Source organism: Neovison vison, chromosome 11 (genome assembly GCF_020171115.1).
Source record: "Neovison vison isolate M4711 chromosome 11, ASM_NN_V1, whole genome shotgun sequence".
In the NCBI taxonomy this organism is placed as follows: Eukaryota; Metazoa; Chordata; class Mammalia; order Carnivora; family Mustelidae; genus Neogale; species Neogale vison.
This window is the reverse complement of record NC_058101.1, coordinates 26,422,368-26,442,553: the sequence shown is the minus strand read 5'-3', so window position 1 is coordinate 26,442,553 and position 20,186 is coordinate 26,422,368. Positions and strand designations below refer to the sequence as shown.

At 51.6% G+C, this 20,186-nt stretch overlaps 2 protein-coding genes across 2 annotated transcripts in view; one reads left to right on the top strand and one right to left on the bottom strand.

The window, feature by feature from the left end:
• Window positions 1–350: 350 nt before the first annotated feature.
• RASL11B (RAS like family 11 member B) lies at window positions 351–4,866 on the top strand. Its single transcript, XM_044224961.1, has 4 exons — window positions 351–566; window positions 1,219–1,275; window positions 2,481–2,557; window positions 3,361–4,866. The coding sequence occupies exons 1-4, from the start codon at window positions 419–421 to the stop codon at window positions 3,829–3,831; spliced, it is 753 nt and encodes a 250-aa protein (XP_044080896.1). The 5' UTR covers window positions 351–418; the 3' UTR covers window positions 3,832–4,866.
• A 7,036-nt stretch (window positions 4,867–11,902) lies between these two features.
• The window catches only part of SCFD2 (sec1 family domain containing 2), a 446,538-nt gene continuing 438,254 nt past the window's right edge, over window positions 11,903–20,186 (bottom strand). The window contains exon 9 of the mRNA XM_044267869.1: window positions 11,903–13,352. Within this exon, the coding sequence (XP_044123804.1) occupies window positions 13,260–13,352 (93 nt within the window). The 3' untranslated portion in view covers window positions 11,903–13,259. The remainder of the gene's footprint in view (window positions 13,353–20,186) is intronic.

Sequence of the window (20,186 nt, the reverse complement as noted above, 5' to 3'; positions counted from 1 at the left end):
GCTCGCGCCCACACGCTGCCCCTCTCCGGCGGGCAGCCCCACTTTCCCCGCGCCTCACGGGGCCCCGCACGGCCTCCGGGTGCCCCCAGGGGCGCGGCACGGGCCGAGCGGCGCCGGGGGCGGAGCCTCTCGCGGGGCGCCTCGGCATTGGCCGCGGGGGGCAGGGGGCGGGGCCAGCCCCGGAGAAAACAGCGCGCGCGCAGCCCGACTGCAGTCCCAGTCCCGAGCCCGAGCCCGAGCCCGAGCCCGAGCCTCTGTTAGTCCGGGTTGCCGCGCAGCCGCGCTCCCGAGCCTTTTTTTTTTTTTTTTTTACCGGGGACCCCTCCGGCCGTGTTCTCCCGCCCGCTCCCGCGCAGCCCAGCAGTGGTCCCGCCCCGCAGGTAGCGTCCCGCGTGGTGCAGCCCCGGCCGGAGCGGCGATGCGCCTCATTCAGAACATGTGCACCATCGCCGAGTACCCCGCCCCGGGCAGCGCCGCCGCCGCCGCCGCCGACTGCTGCCTGGGGGTGGCCGGCCGCCGCCTGGTCAAGATCGCCGTGGTGGGGGCCAGCGGCGTGGGCAAGACCGGTGAGTTCTAGCCCTCGGGCCAGAACGCCTCCATCCCTGGGGCTGGACGTGGACGGCCTCGCTGGGGGCTGCGTGTGAGCCAGGCGTGGGGGAGAGGCGGGAGGGCAGCTGGCCTCCCCTCCCCTCCTACTGATCTGCTGCCCCTCGGCGAGGGCCTGAGCCAGCATCGCCTCCAAGCCCCTTCTTCAACAGATGAGGAAAACGGGGACCCCAGGAGGACCAAGCCTCCTCCTGGGCACCGCGGGGGCAACTGGGATTAGAACTTTGGGGTTCTTGAGTCTGTCTGGCAGTGCCTGGAACAGAAGGGTGACTTAGGGAACGGAACCCCTCCTGGAGGTCTTTAAGGTTCAGAAAGACCTTTGTCTCCTGGAAGCCTTAGGTGTGGCTCAGCCGGGCTCAGAGGAGGGGGGTGAGCCAAATGACCCTTCCAGCTGGACAGAGCCATAATTCACGAGGCCTTGGACGCCTTCTACCCCCTCTCCGTTGTGTCTGGAAGAAGGGTCAAGGAGCTGCAGGGTAGGAATTTCACTTGGTGGCTGCCCGGCTTGCTTTCTCTGCCGGAGTGGTTTCCCAGGCTGGGGGTGGGGTGGACACCGATTTCACTTCTTATGCCAGAGTTAACTCTCTCTCCTTTCTCTTTTCTGCCCTACAGCTCTGGTGGTCCGGTTCCTCACCAAGCGGTTCATTGGTGACTATGAAAGAAATGCAGGTGAGGAGGCGCGTTTGGGACGAGTGTGCTCAGCTAGCACAGTACTGCCCTTAACCATTTTCCAGGGTCTCCCAGGGAGCCTCCCTCACAGGACAGTCTGAGCATCAGGATCCTGCCACTTCCAACTTTGCCTGCCCCTCCCCTGCTCCCCCGTTCCCATAACTGCCATCTGGCCTCATTCCATTCCTAGCCCATTCATCATTTTATCAAGTGCCTGAAAGTATTCTCCTTGGTATGTTTTAACTATAGGGACCCCAGTTGGAAGCACCCTTTGTACTCAAGAGTCTCTCCCTTCAAAACACTCCTGCAAAAGTCATAAAAAAAAAAAAAAAAAGATGGTCAGCTCCTCCCCCCACCCCTCTCCCTCTCTGTTGGCCGCCTTTCAGAGGTGACCTCTTAAAGCAGAGGCCAAAGGAGAGCTGTTGTAAACCTAAAGTTCTCTTTCTTAACAAAGACAAAAATAACTAGATGGTAGAATTTGAGGAGGGGAGCTCCCAAATAAATGAGAAGACACTATTTCAATCTCTGTGATTAAAGATGGCCACCGGGGAGACTTAAGGGCTTTCTACCTATGCTCTGTTAGCAAATTGCTTAAATCCTTAGGCCATATTTAGTACCTAAGGGGATTATTTGAAATGTGCTCTATAAACCATCCCGAGATAAGGCATGACAGTCTTTTTGCTTTGATGTAGATCTGGCTAACATGGTGTCACATTTTTATTCCAACTGATGACATTGGCTGTGCATTTACTAGCAATATTTACCTACCAAGTTGTTAATACCTAATGCCTAAGCGGATGTCAGAGAGTAATGAAGTACTAAGTTAAAACAAACAGCCATGCATGCTGAACAAGAAAATTTACTTCAAGGAAATACTCTAAATATGGGAGAGCCATTTAAAATGAGCTAAGTCAGTTTCCAAAAACTTGCAAATCGTGCCTTGATTTTAATAAATGCCCTAATCTGGGGTTCGAATTGCAGTTGTTTAAAAAAAAAAAAAAAGCAGCTGAAATATGCTCATTAAGTAGAATAAACTGTAGCTTATTGGTGTGCATTGGTTCAGGTTATATATTTTTTCCTACTTAAAAAAAAATCCCACTATGTTTTCAAAGTTGTACAAGGAGGAAAAACTGTGTGTGAGTGTGTGTGTGTATATATATATATATATATATATATATATATATTTACCCCCCCGCCCTTTATAGGTAATCTCTATACCAGACAAGTGCAAATAGAAGGTGAAACCCTGGCTATTCAAGTTCAAGACACTCCAGGTGTTCAGGTAAGAAGCTCTGAGATTCGTGACTAGGTCAAAGGGACCCTACTTGGCTATGGAATTGTTCAGTTGTTCTCAGAATAACGCGTTTTGCTGACGAGGAGGGAAATTTGAGGGAGGTAAAACTAGGCTTGTACACGTTGCTCATCACTTGGGTTGTCTTTGGCTCTCTTTGATCAGTCTTTGCCGGGCTTCATTTGGGGGATGTGGCTGAGGACAGAAATCTTAGGAGGATTCTATCCGGCAGGAGAAACCAAACCAAACACACACGGAATTGGCACGGTTGCCTTGCTTTGGTTAAAACGATCAATTTTTTACCTTTGTGTATTTGGCCCTGAAAAACCAGCCATTTAGGTACAGTCTTGAAGTCCGTGGGATCACTTTAATATTGTGGAAAGTTCCTCTGTAGACAAAAGAGCCCTGCTGGTGTATGTGTGTGTTTTTTTTCCCTCTTGAACTGGGCGGTTATCCAGGTTTAAATACTTCCAGCTCCTATCTTCACTTCCCCAGACGTACTGTCTAGCCAGTTAATTTCCCATTTTGTGCAACTACAAAGTCCCTCCGCGTGGAGTTCTCTGCAGGTCAATTTTCCAGCGGAGTGTGGGGAGCTGCACTATTATTTATTCCAACTCCGTGCAGCTGGATCAACATGCTGTCCAGAAAGCCCAAGCATGTGGGGAGCTAGCTGGTTTACGGCCTGCAACCCGGGTCCAAGGGTCCCTTGGACCTGGTGGTGTGGCAGAGCCAGGGGCTCTCCACGTGTCCCCGCCCCGGCGTGCACTTCACCCCCCGCCCCCAACCTCTTGCAGGTCCACGAGAACGGCCTGAGCTGCGGCGAACAGCTGAACAGATGCATTCGCTGGGCTGATGCTGTGGTGATCGTGTTCTCGGTCACCGACTACAAGAGCTATGAACTCATCGGCCAGCTCCACCAGCACGTCCAGCAGCTGCACCTGGGCAGCCGGCTGCCGGTGGTGGTCGTGGCCAACAAAGCGGACCTGCTGCACGTCAAGCAGGTGGACCCCCAGCTGGGACTGCAGCTGGCAGGCGTGCTGGGCTGCTCCTTCTACGAGGTGTCCGTCAGCGAGAACTACAACGACGTCTACAACGCCTTCCACGTGCTGTGCAAGGAAGTGAGTCACAAACAGCAGCCCAGCAGCACGCCGGAGAAGCGGCGCACCTCCCTCATCCCCCGGCCCAAGTCCCCAAACATGCAGGACCTGAAGAGGAGGTTCAAGCAAGCCCTCTCAGCCAAAGTGAGGACAGTCACCTCTGTCTGAAGCGGGGTCGTCCGCGGGGGTTTGGTCTTCCCGGGAAGGGGACCCAAGGTCCTTCCGGGGCAGGAACGTTGAATGCTGGCAGGAGTTCGTGGTTCCAGAAAGGGCCGGAGCCGAGGGGCCAGGAGGGCCCGTGGAACTGCTGCAGAAAAGCCGCGTTCTGAGCAGGGGACGGAACCGTGGAGGCTTGAGAGCGAGCCTGCTGAGCCGCTTTAGACCATGACCCGGACTGGGTGTCTTTTCCTTCCGAGATGGGGAGGGCGGCAGAATCACTTTGGAGTTTGTTCCTGACCTTGTAAATGACAGTCACTGGTAGTTTCAGCGGCGGACTGGGTGTGTGGCCAGCGGGAACGAAAGAACAGATTCAGCACTCAAAGGCTGTCCCCTTTCTTCTCTTTCTTTCTTTTCCCTTTTCTCCCCCACCCCACGCCCCAAGAAGAACAACTGCTTTTTCTCTTACACATCTGATTTGCATCTCCGGAACACCGGTCGTGACAGAATGCCTTTCTGACCTAAAGGATACCCAGCTTTCTTTAAGGAACAAGGAGGAAATTTCTCTCGCCCCCTTGCCTCCCAAAAGGGCGGGGTTTATGGGCCAGATGTGATGTAGACAGATGGACATCTGTAAGCTTATAGGGCCCACAGGAAGGCGTGGCGTCCTTCCTGACCCAGGATGGTTATGTTTAGTCCAGCACATGTTAAACGGTTGACATCTCAAACCCTTGAGCCCCAGCCTTTGGGTAATTGTGAGACAGTATCATTTTTTTTTTAACTCTTGCATCAGGTACAAGAAAAAAAGAAAAAGCCGTGTTCATTGACTTTGGTGTGATTTGTGTAAAAGGCTCACAGCGATGACGTTGGGTCGTTTCCTAGGCCTGGCTGAGTCGTGGCTTAAATACGGAAACACAGTCCTACAGCGAGCCAACAGATAGGGGGGCCACCACCAAATCCCCGACAATGCACTTTACAAAGCCACTCGTGATTTGGCTTAAACTGTAATTAATTTATTTTATGTACAATAAACCTCATTTTAAAAGAGCAGAGGCCTGACTTGGTCTTCATTCAAGTGTTCGCATTCTGTCCTTCGCACAAAGTGTTGCTCGGCGTCCGGTACTTGGTCGCTCGGCCTCAGGCGCCGTGCCTTCCTCAGGCTCCCGCGTAAGTCCCAGGGCAGACGGAAGAGGTGCGTTCTCTCGTCCGCCTTCCACAGGTGAGGAGACAGGCTTACCAATGAGCTAACTCACTCGTCAAAGCCCCCCTCTGGCCTCTGCCTGTGAGTGCTGTGAATCCTACTTTGCTGCTTTATATTCAAGTGTAGTGCCTCTCCTGTCCATTCCCTTCAGGATCCTCCAGGTAAACCCAAGACAGATGTCTGGCTCTCTGTCTTCTGCTGTGAAGACCTCTCTCAGCTGAGCCTTGAAGATCATGCTTCTGTCCCAGATGGCTGCTTCTCTCCATCCATGTGGTTTACTGGCTCACCTCTTGGGGTGGGTGGCCTTCCAAAGGTGGACTCTATTCTCACTGGGAGCTGTTGATGGGGGGCCGTTCAGGAGCCGCTCCCGTGAAGCACAGTGTGTTCAAAGCGGCCGGGCCTCCCGCATCCTTCCACGTGGGCCACATGAGTCCCCATCATCACGAGCAAAGAATGACACCGTAGAGGAGGGCTTTTGTGCACTTGGATCTCCTTTAGGCCTCGGGATAACCCTGGGAGGAGAGGAGGGAGGAAATCCTGCCACTTACAGGGGAGGAGAACAGGCTCTGAGTTCAGAGTGAGGTTTTCAAGTTCACACTAAGGACAGGAATCAAGGTCTTCTGACTGCAGTATTCTTTTTTTTTTTTTAAGATTTTATTTATTTATTTGACAGAGATCACAAGTAGGCAGAGAGGCAGGCAGAAAGAGAGGAGGAAGCAGGCTCCCTGCTGAGCAGAGATTCTGATGTGGGGCTCGATCCCAGGACCCTGGGATCATGACCTGAGCTGAAGGCAGAGGCTTTAACCCACTGAGCCACCCAGGCGGCCCTTATTTCTTGATGTTTCGTACACAGGGTACCGCTTGCCGCATATGCGGGGACATGGGACCAAGGGCAGCAGTCCGAATGTCCGGCTAGTGAGGGCTACTGTGGGCCGGTGCCGGACTTCCAACTCTTTTCCCACAGGGGACATAGGCTGCCTGTTCTTGACAGGGCTTCTGGTGATGTCCCAAACCTTCCTTACAAGGAGGGTAGTTTTCTACGCTTATGCCTAAGCTAACCTCTGAGAAGGGTGTTTGTGTGTGTGTGTGGGGGGGGGCAGGGAGCGAAATGGTATCCACATGAAATTCAAAAAATGTCTCAGTTCAAAGGCATTAACAAGTTTCTCCAATTACTTCTTGCTTGTTTTTAGTTTTTTTTTTTTTAAGATTGTATTTATTTATTTGACAGAGATTACAAGTAAGCAGAGAGGCAGACAGAGAGAGAGAGAGAGAGAGAGAGAGAGAGGGGAAGCAGGCTCCCTGCCGAGTAGAGAGCCCGATTCGGGGCTCCATCCCAGGACCCTGAGATCATGACCTGAGCCAAAGGCAGAGGCTTTAACCCACTGAGCCACCCAGGTGCCCCAGTTTTTCTTTATTTATTTGTTAGAAAAAGAGAGAGAGAGAGAGCACAAGCAGGGGGAGCAGGAGGCAGAGGGAGAAGCAGGCTCCCAGCCTAGCAGAGAGCCCAATGTAGGACTCAATCCCCGGACCCTGAGATCATGACCAGAGCCAAAGGCAGAGGCTTAACTGACTGAGCCACCCAGGTGCCCCTCTTTGTTTTTAGTTTTATTCTTTCTGTGTGGTTGTATAAATGATGTCCAGTGAATAAGAGGTTAAATTTTATGTACTCCACAATGGTCTTCTCCTCATGTTCTGGAATTAAAGAAGATGCAGAGTTTTCCTGGGGGCTTCAGCTCAGCAAGGTGCTGAGCAGGGCTGTACCTCCATTATGACTGCTGCACACCAGTCCACCTGTTCTCCAAGCCAGCGGACCTCTGGGCAGGCCTCCCCTCCTGCCATGTGAGCTTCACTTCCTCACTTCCTAGAAGGTCATGGCTGCGCCCCACTTTTCCACTCTGCCGCACTCGCTCTCTCATATTTCACTTCAGAAGTTTGGGTGGGTAGGGGGTCTCAGAGTTCTTGTCCATCCAGGGGTATAAAGTGTTACTTGAGTGTGTGTGTGTGTGTGTGTGTGTGTGTGTAGAGAGAGAGAGAGAGACCTTGCTGGAAAGCCCCAGGTCCCAGTTCTGTCCAGTGTTTCAGGCTAACTTAAATATTTATAGTTCTGGAATCTACCATATTTTCTTCTCACGAATTTAGCTTCGTGTTTCATTACCTTTGCTCATCTTTTTCATTATTAGTATTTCTTAATCCCTGTGTGTTTGTTTTAAAATTTCTGAACTGCAACCATATGGTACATGGTCAAGGAATGTCTCCTTTGCCACCTGTGGAAGGAATGGGAGGGCCGGGAGTGTGGTGGAGAAAGGAAAGGAATTAGAATTTACTGAGCATTTATAATGTGCCAGATGATGAAGGATCTCCTTTAATCTTTTGAAGAATCCTATAAGGAAGAGAATACTACCACTCCCATTTTAAAGACAAGAACACTGAGGCTCAGATCACATCCTGTGCTTAGGGCCATGCAGGGAGAAACAGGGACGGTTTCTGTGTATTGAAACCTGTGTCTGGCTCTATGGAGTATCTGAAATAATTGTGTTTTCCACACCAACCTCACAGTATTTTTAGTTCTTCCTGCAGACAGGGAGAAGGGAGGCTGCAAAGAATTAGGGAGCTGATCCACCTCTTAAGAGGCAGATTCAGAAACCACCGCCCCCAACACACACCCAGGAGTGTCCGAAGCCACAGCCTAGTCCCCAGGCAACCAGCCACAGCTTCCCAGCTCCCCTCCTCCAAGCAAAGTGCCCCTGGGTCCTCTTCCAGGGCCTGCCCTTCCCCCCCACCCCCTTCCCTCCATCCTCCTTGGTGGCCACCCTGGGTTTGTGGCTCCTCCCTGGCCCCAGGCCCCCGGGGGCCAGCAGCATCTGCTGTTGCCATCAGCCTTGCTCAAGGGCCTCCAGTCCCAGCTCAGTAATAAAAGACGCAGGCGGGGGCGGGGGTTGGGGGGGGTTGGGGCCGCTCAGCCCGCAGCCCGTCAGACCCACAACCTCCGTGTCTGTCTTGGTGTCTGGCTTTCGAGTTTCCTCCCCGCCGCAAATCAAAACCATTCGGAGTGCTCTGCAGCCTGCCGGGCTGCGCTGTGTGCAGGGGTGGGGGCACCTTCCCGCCAGGCTCCCGCCCGCCCCAGCCTGCTTGGAAGCTGGGCGTGTGCACAGTGTGCCCCTTGTTCTGGAGACACAGGAGATTTCGACATTCGCTTTACACCCCAAGAGGGAGAAAACAAATGTGTTTGGTGAACAAGCTTGTGGGCGAAGCCCTTACAAATGAACAACCGAGTAACCCCGGGTCCTGCTTCTGCAGGGGTGAGAGGGGATGGGGACGGTCCTGCAGAGTCTCCCTCTGTAAGTCAGCAATGGGCCCTCGGGGATGGAATGGCCCAGAAGGCATTAGATGGCTTTATTTATTACAATAAATACACCAGGAAAACTCCTGTTTTCTGCACTCCCTTAAAATCTAAGGAGAGAAGTTTTCTGAAAAGTTCTCACTATCGGGCGCCCGGGTGGCTCAGTGGGTTAAGCTGCTGCCTTCGGCTCAGGTCATGGTCTCAGGGTCCTGGGATCGAGTCCCGCATCAGGCTCTCTGCTCGGCAGGGAGCCTGCTTCCTCCTCTCTCTGCCTGACTCTCTGCCTACTTGTGATCTCTCTGTGTCAAATAAATAAATAAAATCTTAAAAAAAAAAAAAAGTTCTCACTATCCTCATTAGCTCTGGGGGGGAAGAGAACAGGACTAGGGTTATTACTGGTTGTGGCAAGATCCCAGCCACCTCACCTCCCTTCTCCAAACCCTCCATCATCTGCTTTTGTGTTTAAAGATCCCCTCAAAAGAGAGACAGAGTTTCTTCATGTTTCTCAAGCAGGGACGGTGGACAGCGCTGGTAACACCAGGTTATTTGTTGGTGAGATTCTGTTTCTGGTAACCGGGGTAAAATAAATAATAGTGGTCTGGAGGGGAGCTTGACGGAATTCTTTGTTGTTGGGAAAACACTGCAACGGTCGGGGCCTGGTGTAAGCAGAGCCATTCCCATCGGCCCATCCAGAGCACCTCCAGGCCGCTGGGCCCGGCGCTTGGGGAAAGCGGGCCCCAGGAGGAGAGTTTGCAAAGGCAGGAGTCGGTCGCTGCACCGTCTCTACAGCTCCGTCCGCGGTGTTTATACCGCGTGGCCATGAGGTCCTTGGCAGAGGGTGTGCATTTCCGCGGGCTTGTTTTGACTCTGGCCAGCCAGAGTTCAGGTGGAAAACTCTCCGAGCCAGGCCCGAGAGAGGAAACCAGCGCTGCTACTTGGCTCCGCCTGTCACACCACCTCCAGGCAGCCCGAATGCCCTCAGCCCTCTTGCATGTGGTGGCCGTGGGCGTCCGTCTCGGGAGGCCCGTCTCAGAAGCCACGCGTGCTGCTCCGTGGAAGGGCCTATTTAGCCAGAGCGATTCCATCTTGGATTAAACAGTCATTTTGTTGTTTATGCAGTAAAACTTAAACTGACCCTGCCCCCACCCTCCCTGCCCCAGGGGACTTACTTAAAAGCAAGCCCGGGAAACCAGTCCCACGTAACAGAGCCCAAATACAAGGGTGGGTCAGGCCAGGTGGAGACATCCGATCAGTGGGGACACATACTGTCTTCCTAGCTACCAAGGAGTGTGGGTGCCTTTCGGGCGCCAATTCTGACCAAGGTGATAGGCTGGTTCAAATATCTACTATACGGTCACTTATGCATGACCTAGCATGACTGTACAGCTTTCTCTGTGTTACAATCTCATTGGCCACCTGTGCGTGGCCAGGCCTAACCACATGGCCTTTGTCCTTAAAAGCTAGTCTGTAAGGCAGAGGGTCGTCGCCGCTTTCCAAGAGATGGCCCTGGCGGTCAGTTTGATTCTCGATGTTTGGTACAAAATAAAGCTTTGCTTGACCTTCTCTTTGTATCAGTCTCGCTCCTTTAATCGCGGACCCATTAGTGGGGGACTTTTCACTCGGCAGTCAGCGTTTCTGGTGGAGAAATTTCTCGTAGGGACATGAGGCCCTGTGGGAGCAGTCATCAGACGGTTACTATCGAGCATGGTGATTCTCACGTGCCCTTGGCCCGCTTGCCCTTACGTGCCTTGTTCTTGCCCTTACACGTCCTCATTTCCGCTCTCACAGCAGCCGGGTGAGGCAGGCCCTGGGACTGTCCCGTTTCACAGTCCCCTGAGACCAGGGAAGCGAGCTGTGGGGTCGAAGAGCCCGGGCTGCGAACCCAAGGCCACTGGCTTGGCCTCCGGGCTCTACTGTTTTGGAAGTCTGGGGGACCGAGGAGTTACCCCTTCTCTATCTTCTCCTCTCCTTGTGGCCCCCGGATATGCCTCTAGATTTTCTCTTCATTTGACATTATTCTCCTGTGGAGGCTTGACCATTTTGTGAGGTGACTTGCTTGGCATTCTGGTCAGACCCCACAGCCCTTGGCATCACGCGCCAGCCGCTGTGTCAGGGACGGTCGCCGTCTATGTCTTGTGACGTAGGTACTTTGCGGGAGCGAGTCGTGCTTTCCAGATGGAGCCACTGAGGCTCGAGGAGCCCCACACTGGCTTTGAGCGCGTTCACACCTTTGAAGGAGCTCAGGAGCGTGATCCGATCCTCAGCCCCTCCTGTTCCTGGGCCCTGAGCCCAAGAAGGAGGCAACCCCAGACAGGGTTTCAGAGGCCCCGTCAAGGGGCCAACATGCCGCTTCCCGAATCCCTTCTTTCTCCCCATCTGTTGAAGGCCCTCTGTAGGATTTATACCAAGTTTCCGTTATGCTCCTGCTTTTAATTCAAGGAGCAGGGCTCTGTCCCGCGTCTCCTACCTTCTTATTCAAAACGAACTGGAGTCACCATGAACCTTCGCTTGTGTCCGGCGTCTTCTGCCCCTTGGTTGCCCGCCCAGCTCAGTTCCTTCCAGCAGCAGAGATGGAAGAAGGCTGTTGTAAGCCCGACTCGTGGCCTTGAGACTGCCTTCGGGGGCCCAGGCACGGCTAGATGACAACATTTACAGTCAGGGACTTCCTTCCTGGGTAATTCCGGATTAGAAGCTTTGTGGTATTCTTTTCTAAAAGACAAAATTAACTTGTAAAAAATACATGAAAGTTGCAAAAGTGTGACACATGTACAGGTTTGCTGCGGAGAACATTCTGACAATGCTGGACTGAAAACGAGACTCTCCTCTCTGAGCCTTCCCACTTGTACTCGTTGTCACCACAAGTGTCCTTGTCACTACTTGGTAACAGTTTGGTTTTTAGGTGCCTTTGCATACAGATGTGTGGCGTAAGGCTTCCCCTCGAGGGACGCCTGGGTGGCTCAGTTGGTTAAGAAACTGCCTTCAGGGGCGCCTGAGTGGCTCAGTGGGTTAAGCCTCTACCTTCAGCTCGGGTCATGATCCCAGAGTCCTGGGATCGAGTCCCGCATCGGGCTCTCTGCTCAGCAGGGAGCCTGCTTCCTCCTCTCGCTCTCTCTGCCTGCCTCTCTGCCTGCTTGTGATCTCTGTCTGTCAAATGAATAAATAAAATCTTAAAAAAAAAAAAAAAAAGAAACTGCCTTCAGCTCAGGTCATGATCCTGGAGTCTCGGGATCGAGTCCCGCATCAGGCTCCCGGCTCCATGGGGAGTCTGCTTCTCGCCTCTCATGCTCTCTCTCGCTCTCTCTCGAATAAATAAATAAAAATCTTTAAAAAAAAAAAAAAAAAAAAAAAAGAAGACTTCACCTTGAGTAGATACTCACACAGGCCCAGAGGACCGGGAGAAGTCCGAGCTGCTCCGTCTGCAAGAGCCCCAGAGTCAGGGACGGGTCTGGTTCCCTCACCCTCACCGGCCTGGCTGGAACCCAGCAGAGTGCCTGGAACGTGCCCCTCAATACGTGGAAATGAAAGAATGCTCACACTGACACAGTAACAGTGTATTCTTCTTCTTTTTTTTATTTTTAGAAAATATGATTAAATCTCTGCTTTAATTAGCATTTCTTTCAGGCTATCGCCATTTTCTCCCTGACTCAGATTCGAACTTCTAGATCAGGGGAATGAAAGAAACATGGGGTTTCTATTATCAGTGCCACTGGTGGGAACATACCTGGACAAAAGAAGAAGAAGGAGGAGGAGGAGGAGAAGAAGAAAGACTTTGGTGTCTATAAAACCTACTTTGATTGCATCTCAGAATGATTTTGAACTTCACAGTTTTTTCATTAAAATAACATTATTTTATCCGAGAACTAAAATCCGAGACACATGAGAGTTTTAATTTACATTCTACTTCCCCCACCTGTTTCATCCACTCTAGAACGGTTTTTCAGGTTTCTCTTGTCATTCACACATCTTTTAGAGACACTAGTAATTTCCATGAACCGTACACCTACAAATGTGTGGGTACCAAGCAGTTCATTTTTGCCAGAGTTCTTAAATAATTTCACTAGTTGGGTCTAGGTTTTTCTGCTAGGACCAGAAGGAAAAGTGAGACAAACCGAAAAAGAGAGCTCTCTATTTCAATAGAAACAGTAACTCATAAAAGTCCCAGGGGTTGAGGTTCTCATCTAGACTCCCTGGACCAGATGCCTTAAGGGGGGCCTTCCTTGGGGAGGGGAGGAAAGCTTTTATGGGCAGAACCAGCCCTCCAGTCAACCTCTCTCTCACTACTGTTGCATGTAGACTGGGGACTCTGCCGCGTGAGCTGGAGGGGACAATGCCGCCCTTTGTAATGACAGGCCCAGTTACAAGGCAGGCAGGCTACCAGCAGGGCCCTAGCTGCTAACCCCTCCCTTCCTTGCCTTTTCAGCAAGCTCTCAGATCCAATTCGCAACGTTCCCTCCCCAGTTACATAATCTTAAGGGAAACCAAACTTTCTTCACACTCATAATTCTAAAGCACGTCTAATTTCTTGAGCCACTGCTGGTCAAATAGCTTGTAAGCTACCAACACTTGGCAACAGGCGTTTACGTAGAATTCAGGAGTTTGTAGCGTGAATCGGGAAGATCATAAACAGAGGGTTAAGCAGAAATGGGAATTATGTCGAATGAAGCCAGCTGAGAGACAGTGAGATACCTTCAGAAAAATGAATAAAAACACAATTTTTTTTAAAGACCCATTTGTAGTCCAAGTAAAGCACTTTGCTACATGGTTCTCAAGACGTCTGGGCCAGAATTCCATCCTCCCCACAGTTAGCAAGAGGACGTGGGGTCTGGAGGCGTGTCTTGAACGGCGGCGGGCGACAGGACAGGTGTTTCCACCTCGGGCAGGTGTCCTCTTAGCCGCCGCTCAGAAGCCAAGGTCTGGATGCAGCCGGTCAGTGGCAAACAACAGCTCAGGAATGTTAAGTGGCTTCAGGAGTCGCGTGGACAGCACGATGACCTGCCAGCAGGAGGGGACAAACACACCACAGACAATTAGGGAAGCCAGTCCCAGGTTATGGGAGGACGAGAAATAAAACACAATGTGTTTCTCCGGGGGAGGGCATGGAGTGGGGCTCTGTGGAGAAAAGGCAGAGGGTGGCAGCTCGGATGCCGCTGGATCCCAAGGTCCTGGGTAGAAGGAAGGGTACACAGGCGGGGAAGGATGGTCTGTGGGACAGCGGGGCTCTGCTTCCTGAACCGTCAGCCAGCTGGCACTGGGAATGGCCGCGCCCAGCCGCCACGTGGGTGCAGAGCTGAATCCGATCATACCGAAGCCTTGATCCAGTAATTCGACCTCGCTAGAGAGAAGGTTTCTCTCTTCTCCAGGGAGCCTTTGCTCCTTCGGGGAGCCAAGAGAAGGCACACCAAAGGGGTGGATGGCATTGTGGGTGACGGTGGTGATGACTGTGCCAGTTTCCTAGGACCCAGAGCTAGGTGGCTTAAATAAGAGAAATTTATTATCTTAGAGTTCTGAATGCCACCAGCTCAAGATCAAGGTGTTGGCCTGGTTGTGAGGGAAAATCAGTTTCATGCTTTCAGTTTCCTTGTGTCTCTGCATGACTGTCTCTCTGTCCAAATGTCCCCCTTTTATAAGGACACGGTCATATCAGATTAGAGCTCACCCTAACGACCTCATCTGAATTCGATTGTCTACAAAGACCTATTTCCAATAAGGTCAGATTCACAGGCACTAGGAATTCAGACTTGAGCGTCTTTTGGGAGGGGGGGCACAAGGCAACCTCTAACAATCATGGGATCAGGATGATAGTATAGGCTAACGTTTATCAGTTCCTGTGATGTGCCACGCACTGAAGATGATCTCACTTAAATTCCATGTAATCGTCATCACAACCGTATGAAATGGGCACATTTATTATCTCTGTTTTGCAGACAAAGAAAATCAAGTACAGAAAGATTAAATAATGTGTCCAGGGACATGCAGGAGATAGCTAGGCTAGGATTCCAACCCAGGTAGGCTGACTCTAGCATCCAAGTGCCTATCCGGTCACTTTGGTCATGTCAAGGGGTCTGGGCAAGGCTGTTTTACTCCTCTAGTCCACGGAGACCTTTGGGCCTCTCTGGCCTGTCACTGTGGTGACCCTTCCTGCTTCCTTGGATCTGGACCCTTCCTCTGGGGTAGATTTCTCTTTGTAGCAGTGGAACAACTTACTCCTCAGATCTGTGATGTGCTGGGTAAGGGCTAGGGGCTGGTGAGGTTTTGCACAGGGGGCCGGGTGAGGAGCGGACTCTGGGAATGGAGAAGGAGGTCCTAGAGCCGGAACTCCACAGCCCAGCACCCAAGCAGAGGGGATGGCAAGGTGGGCAGCCGACCTGGCTTCACCCAGCCGTATTGCCCTGGCCTTGCTTGCTGACACTGCACACTTCCCTGTCTCCTCCTTCTGTCCCCCCTCCCCCCACCGCCACATTGTTCCAGGTGCACCCAAGCCAATGATGTAACAAACTCCCAGCTCACGGGTCAGAAACAAGAGTCCACACTCCACTGCGGAGGATAGACAGATGGGGCAGGAGTTGAGGGGGAAAGAGAGAAGAAAGCATTTTAGAATTTTCTTCTTCTTGTTAAAGAAGTGAGGGCTATTAAAAAGTTTCCTGTTTCAAACAAAAATCAGCCCTTGCAAGCAGCTATTTTATTGTTTCTTGAAAGAGAACGATCTAAAACAATATATGCCTAATGTCAGCCAAGTTGTATTTTTGGCAGGAAAAGAAATACTGCAATCTGCGCTCGCAACGCCAGGGGATGAGAGCTGGAGGGCATCAAGTCAGTGCTAGCATCCCCTAATGCTAGAGGCATAGAGACCATTTGAACACGTGGCTCCGGAGAGGGTTTCCCTCGCCAAGCCTCACGGTCGGCTAAGAATGGGGGCGCCCAGGCCAGCACACTCGTCGGAGCCCTGCAGAGCCCAGCTCCACTGCAGACTGGCTGTGAGCCCCCGGGAAAGCCACTTCCCTTGGAGCCATTCTCTGCGTGTCCTAGAAGGAGAACAACAGCCCGAGCTGGCAGCCTTGTGGCGAGGAGTACATAAAGTCGAGTGTGTCGAGCACAGGAGGCACTCAGCCGTTGTGAGCTGCTATTTTATCGTGGTTTTGTGATTGGGTCACAGGTCTCCTTTTGAATGGGATAAAAGCTAAGAACTTTCTAGAAAAATACATGTCTGCTCACACACACGAGATTCTGAAGATAGTTGTAGATGAGGTTTGTGTTCAACTAGGAATCATAGGCCACCAGGTAAGAAACCCTCATTCAGATGTTTTTTAAAAATGTGTGCAGAGAAACAGAAGTCCGTCGCACACTCTCCAGAAGTTGACTCTTGGGATGCAGGAGAGGCCCCTCTCGGCCCTCATGTGACTTGCCGGCCCCCGCCACCACTGCTGGCCCTTGTGCTCCTTCCTGAGTCAAAATGGCAGATTCCCCTCTGGCTGAGGCAAGGGCAAGCATAAGGGCGAGCGGGAGCCTCCCAGGATGGGTAAGTCTTGTTGGAAGGACTGAGGAACTTGGAGAGAAAAGACTGTTGACTCAGTTGATGACGACACTTCTAGAGCAGCGAAAACCCAGGAGAAAGAATCTGTCCCTCAGACGGTGTGCTCGGCTGCCAGCCACGGCTGACGGACACAGTGGCTTCCATGAGCTCCCCTGAGCTCGAGCCAAAGACCGGGCCCCTCAGATATGAACAGGCAGGTATCAAGTATGAGGGCTGAACCAGGGGATGACCAGGACATGCGAGGGGAGGGCTGAAAAGAAACTGATGGGAAACCAGGGGAGTGTGTGGAGGGAGCTAGGGGCTCTGAGGAGGCCAGAAAGCTGAGACCAAGGACTGTTGCCCATTGGTGTAGCGGGTAAGAGCACAGACTTAGAAGTCAGACCCTAGCAGGGCCTCACTGTCCTCATCTGTAAAGTGGGAATAATGCTCTCCACCTGCCATGATTTATACGAAGGTTGCACGTGAACATGTATATAAAATATTTAGCACAGCTGACAGGCTCTCGAGGGGCTGAAAGGGGTACCTACATCATGGTCTTCATTATTGTCCCCACCTTGACTCTTTCCATCCCCTCTTGCGCTCCCTCTGTCTGGCTCACCGCAGGCCCTGGGGCCAGTGCAGTGGAGGTAGAGTGACCTGAGCATCTTCCCCAAGTATAAATCTGACTGTATTAGACTATATTACTTATCAGCTTAAAATCCTGACTGCCTCCTCACCCCCCTTTGGTAAACCCAACCCTCCAGAGAGAACATTCTAGAACTTCAGAATCTGATGGCTGTTCGGCGCTCCATACCCCTCCCCCTCACGACCATACCCCCTTCACCAGCAGTTGGCACCCTCTGGTCTCCCTCAACTATCTGCAGTTTCATGGGTGGAACTTTGTGGATGCTTCTTTACCCAGAACACAAGTCCCCCTACTCTTTGCCTGAACACCTCCCGGTCCTTCAACAATCTGCTCAGGTATCACCACCTCCAGGAAGCCTTCCAAGACCACCCTTCCCAAAGATGGAGTGTGTCCCCATCACTGTTGGTATCACACTCTACTCCTTGCTGCCTTCCCTGAGTCTTTCCACTGTTTCTTAGAGCCCAGTGCCTGAAATACAGAGGGTCCTTGGTATCGTGAGTCCACGAATGAGGAAATGCGTGAACAAAGATGAAATGAGTGAACAAAGAACAAGGAAGGAGGCAGTGAGGTTAGCAATGGTCAGCAGGGAGTTTCTCACACTGGGAGGCTCTAATGAAAGATAGCTCAAATAGCTCTGGGAAAACTATTTCAAATCAGTTCAATGATTTGTCTAAATTTCCTCCTGGGAAGCACAAGGAGGGCTAATGCTTCAGTTATGCTGTTAGAGCTGAGGGGCCTTGAGAATTTTCCCATCTTACGCATCTTTTCGTCTTCAGACTCATCTGAGCATTTGCAGAGGTTTTTAGCCCCCCCAACCAAGGCCTTTCTTCATTGTTTGATAAATATTGTTCTCAATACTCTAAAAAACTAGCCAAATGGGGGACAAAAACGTGGTCAAAAATGAGAAAGGAAATGTTTAAAAGAGTCTGAGATCGGCCTGTTAGATGTAAGATGATTTTACAGTCATCAAATGTGCGGTGGCAGGCACATTTAGCATGAGCTAATTCCTTCTAGAAAACTGGCTCTTGTCCAGGCAGCCGAGGGCACTGATGAAGACTTCCGTCAGTGAGGCACAGCTCCCCAGGGCTCCCCACGGCTCCCCAGGGCTCCCCAGAGCCTCTCGTGTCACAGGCCCGGGGGCTCGTGCAAGAGCGGGGCAGGCTCCGACAGCGGCCAGCCCCTCGCGTTCTCCCCATGCCCGGCCGCCGCGGGCCGTCCCTGTAATCTGCAGGGGCCGGCATCTTGCTGTTCTATTTCTGCCGAACTCGGAGGAAGCAGGGCAGTCCAGGATCTAGATTCCGGATCCATCTGATTTCTAACATTGTGAACTGAAAGGAGCAGGGGATAAAAATGGGTTTTCTCCTTTTTTCTTGTAAACTTGTGAGATTCTTCCCAGTAAAAGTAGCTATTTACAGGCACCGAGAGGCACACTCCTCCCCTCGGTGACCTGCTTTGGGAGCATGGAGCGTGTTCGAGGCACTGCCTACCCCTGCTCTCACACGTGTGTTAAATGTAGAAGGTTTGGGTCGTTAGGCCGTGGGATAGTGGATTAATTCATTACAGGGACGTGAGCAAGTTTTCTGGAAAACTCATCGCGAACTGTCTGACCTGCTTTCTTTCACACTGCCGCTGTGGTCAGGGGACTATGCTGCTGGGGTTCCTGAAGAACCGTCAGTGGGACATTTGGGATCGTTGCCTCACCTTTGTCCCTTTGCGGGGTTGTGTGGTAAGAAGTCACTCGAGGTGAAAGAAGAAGCAGACCTCACACTGTCCTCACGTAGGAGAGAAGGACAGCACGAGATGAGAATTCTAGGAACATGTGTACCGCCATCCAGTACCTGGATCTGCATTTTCTCTGGTGTTTCTGGTTCTGATGATAAGGTTCTAAGCTAATTCAGGCAACAAAGATAAGTTTAAAACCCCCTTGATGTTTTCCTCAGAGGAAGAAACTTCCAAATAAAATAAATCGAGGGGTGCCTGGGTGGCTTCGTGGGCTAAGCGTCCGACTCTCAATTTCTGCTCAGGCCGTGATCTCAGGGTCGTGAGACTGAGCCCTACGTCGGGCTCTGCACTCACTGTGGAATCTGCTTCAGATTCTCTCCATCTACCGCTCCCTCTGCCCCTCTCCAGCTCACTCTTTCTCAAGTAAATAAATACATGTAAAGAGAAAAAAGAATAAAATAAATCTAGACTGAAAACAGAAAATAAGGAAATCACTGGCCTCTTCTCCCTGGGCCTTTCAATCGATTTTAGAATAGCCTGGAGCCAGGTTTTAGAGCCAGGATTTAAATATCCCGAGCCCCAAGCAGAACTGTGTGTATGAGCATATTCTTGGTCTACTTTCTTTTTTGTTTGTTTGTTTGTTTTAAGATTTTATTTATTTATTTACAGACAGAGATCACAAGTAGGCAGAGAGGCAGGCAGAGAGAGAGAGGAGGAAGCAGGCTCCCTCTTGAGCAGAGAGCCCGACGCGGGGCTCAATCCCAGGACCCTAAGATCATGCCCTGAGCGGAAGGCAGAGGCTTTAACCCACTGAGCCACCCAGGCGCCCCTACTTTGTTTTCTCTATTACATTCTCACTACATATACAGCTCCAGAAACGTAGAGCTGCTAGAAACTGTGGGTGGGAACATGTGCCTGCTGTGAAGAGCAGTGGACGGCAGGCCAACTTGTCCACGGTGCTTTCCTCTGTTTCCTGAGCTAGCCTTTCCCTGTGTCCTCTGGGAGGGTCTCTCCCTGCTATTCTCCTCCCACAATCTCGGGCTTCTGCGGGCCTCTTGGCCCCCATCCAGCCACATAGTTCAGCCTGCAGTGCCTTCTGGGCATGGGGCCCCACAACAGGCAGCAAGGGAGATGGGGGCGGGTGCCAGACACATGCACTCCAGAAGCTTCTTGCCTCATGGTTGGGGCTGCTTGGGTATAGTGGGGGGAGCTCTTTGATCCCTTTTTTTGTACTTGGGACAGAGGCCCATCTCCAGCTGCCCCCTTTTTCCATGGGCACCTTGACCACAACCTGGGGCAGAATGTGGAGGAAACACACCCTTTTAGAGTACGACAGCAGTCCTACGACACTAGCAGGTGTGGATGTGGTTTCTGGAGTCCATGTTTCATGCTATCCTTGTCACCTTCTGTGGAAGAGAATTCATTTCTGGATGGGCCTTAAGTGGGTTCTGTGAGTTTCCTTTGAAGAGCAGGTCCCTGAATACTTTTCAAATTCTTCTCCATGAGGAGCCTGTGCCATCTGAGGGAACGTCTCCCTCCACTTACTCCCACCATGGCCCCGTCAGTGTTCCTGGCACCCTTTTCTCTGGCTGGAGTTCTCGTGCTTAACATCAGTCATTCACTATTAGAATGTAAGTTCCACGAAAGCAGGCACGAGTCTGGCTCGCTCACTACTCTATCCTTAGCATAAGAACGGCGCTTGGCACAGAGTAGATATTCAATGACTATTCACTGAATAATCAGCAAATCCCATGTAGTAGATGTGATGGTAGCTCCTGCACTTGGGTCCCCAAAGCAGTCATGTAGATACAGAGAAGGTGTGGATTCCCAGGAACTGATACAGAAGTCAGGCTCGTTTTCGTTGCCCATAATGTCAAGAATTAATCAACAGGTTGGTGAATTCTCCAGAAGAGCTACTTTTATCTTATGCTACAATAAATAAGCAAAG

What these genes read in the sequence shown, in the direction of transcription:
- RASL11B (XM_044224961.1), top strand. Translation starts at nt 419, where the DNA reads ATGCGCCTCATTCAGAACATGTGCACCATCGCCGAGTACCCCGCCCCG. An exon ending in CAGCGGCGTGGGCAAGACCG is followed by an intron (nt 567 to 1,218) that starts GTGAGTTCTAGC and finishes TCTGCCCTACAG; the next exon opens with CTCTGGTGGTCCGGTTCCTC. An exon ending in AAGACACTCCAGGTGTTCAG is followed by an intron (nt 2,558 to 3,360) that starts GTAAGAAGCTCT and finishes AACCTCTTGCAG; the next exon opens with GTCCACGAGAACGGCCTGAG.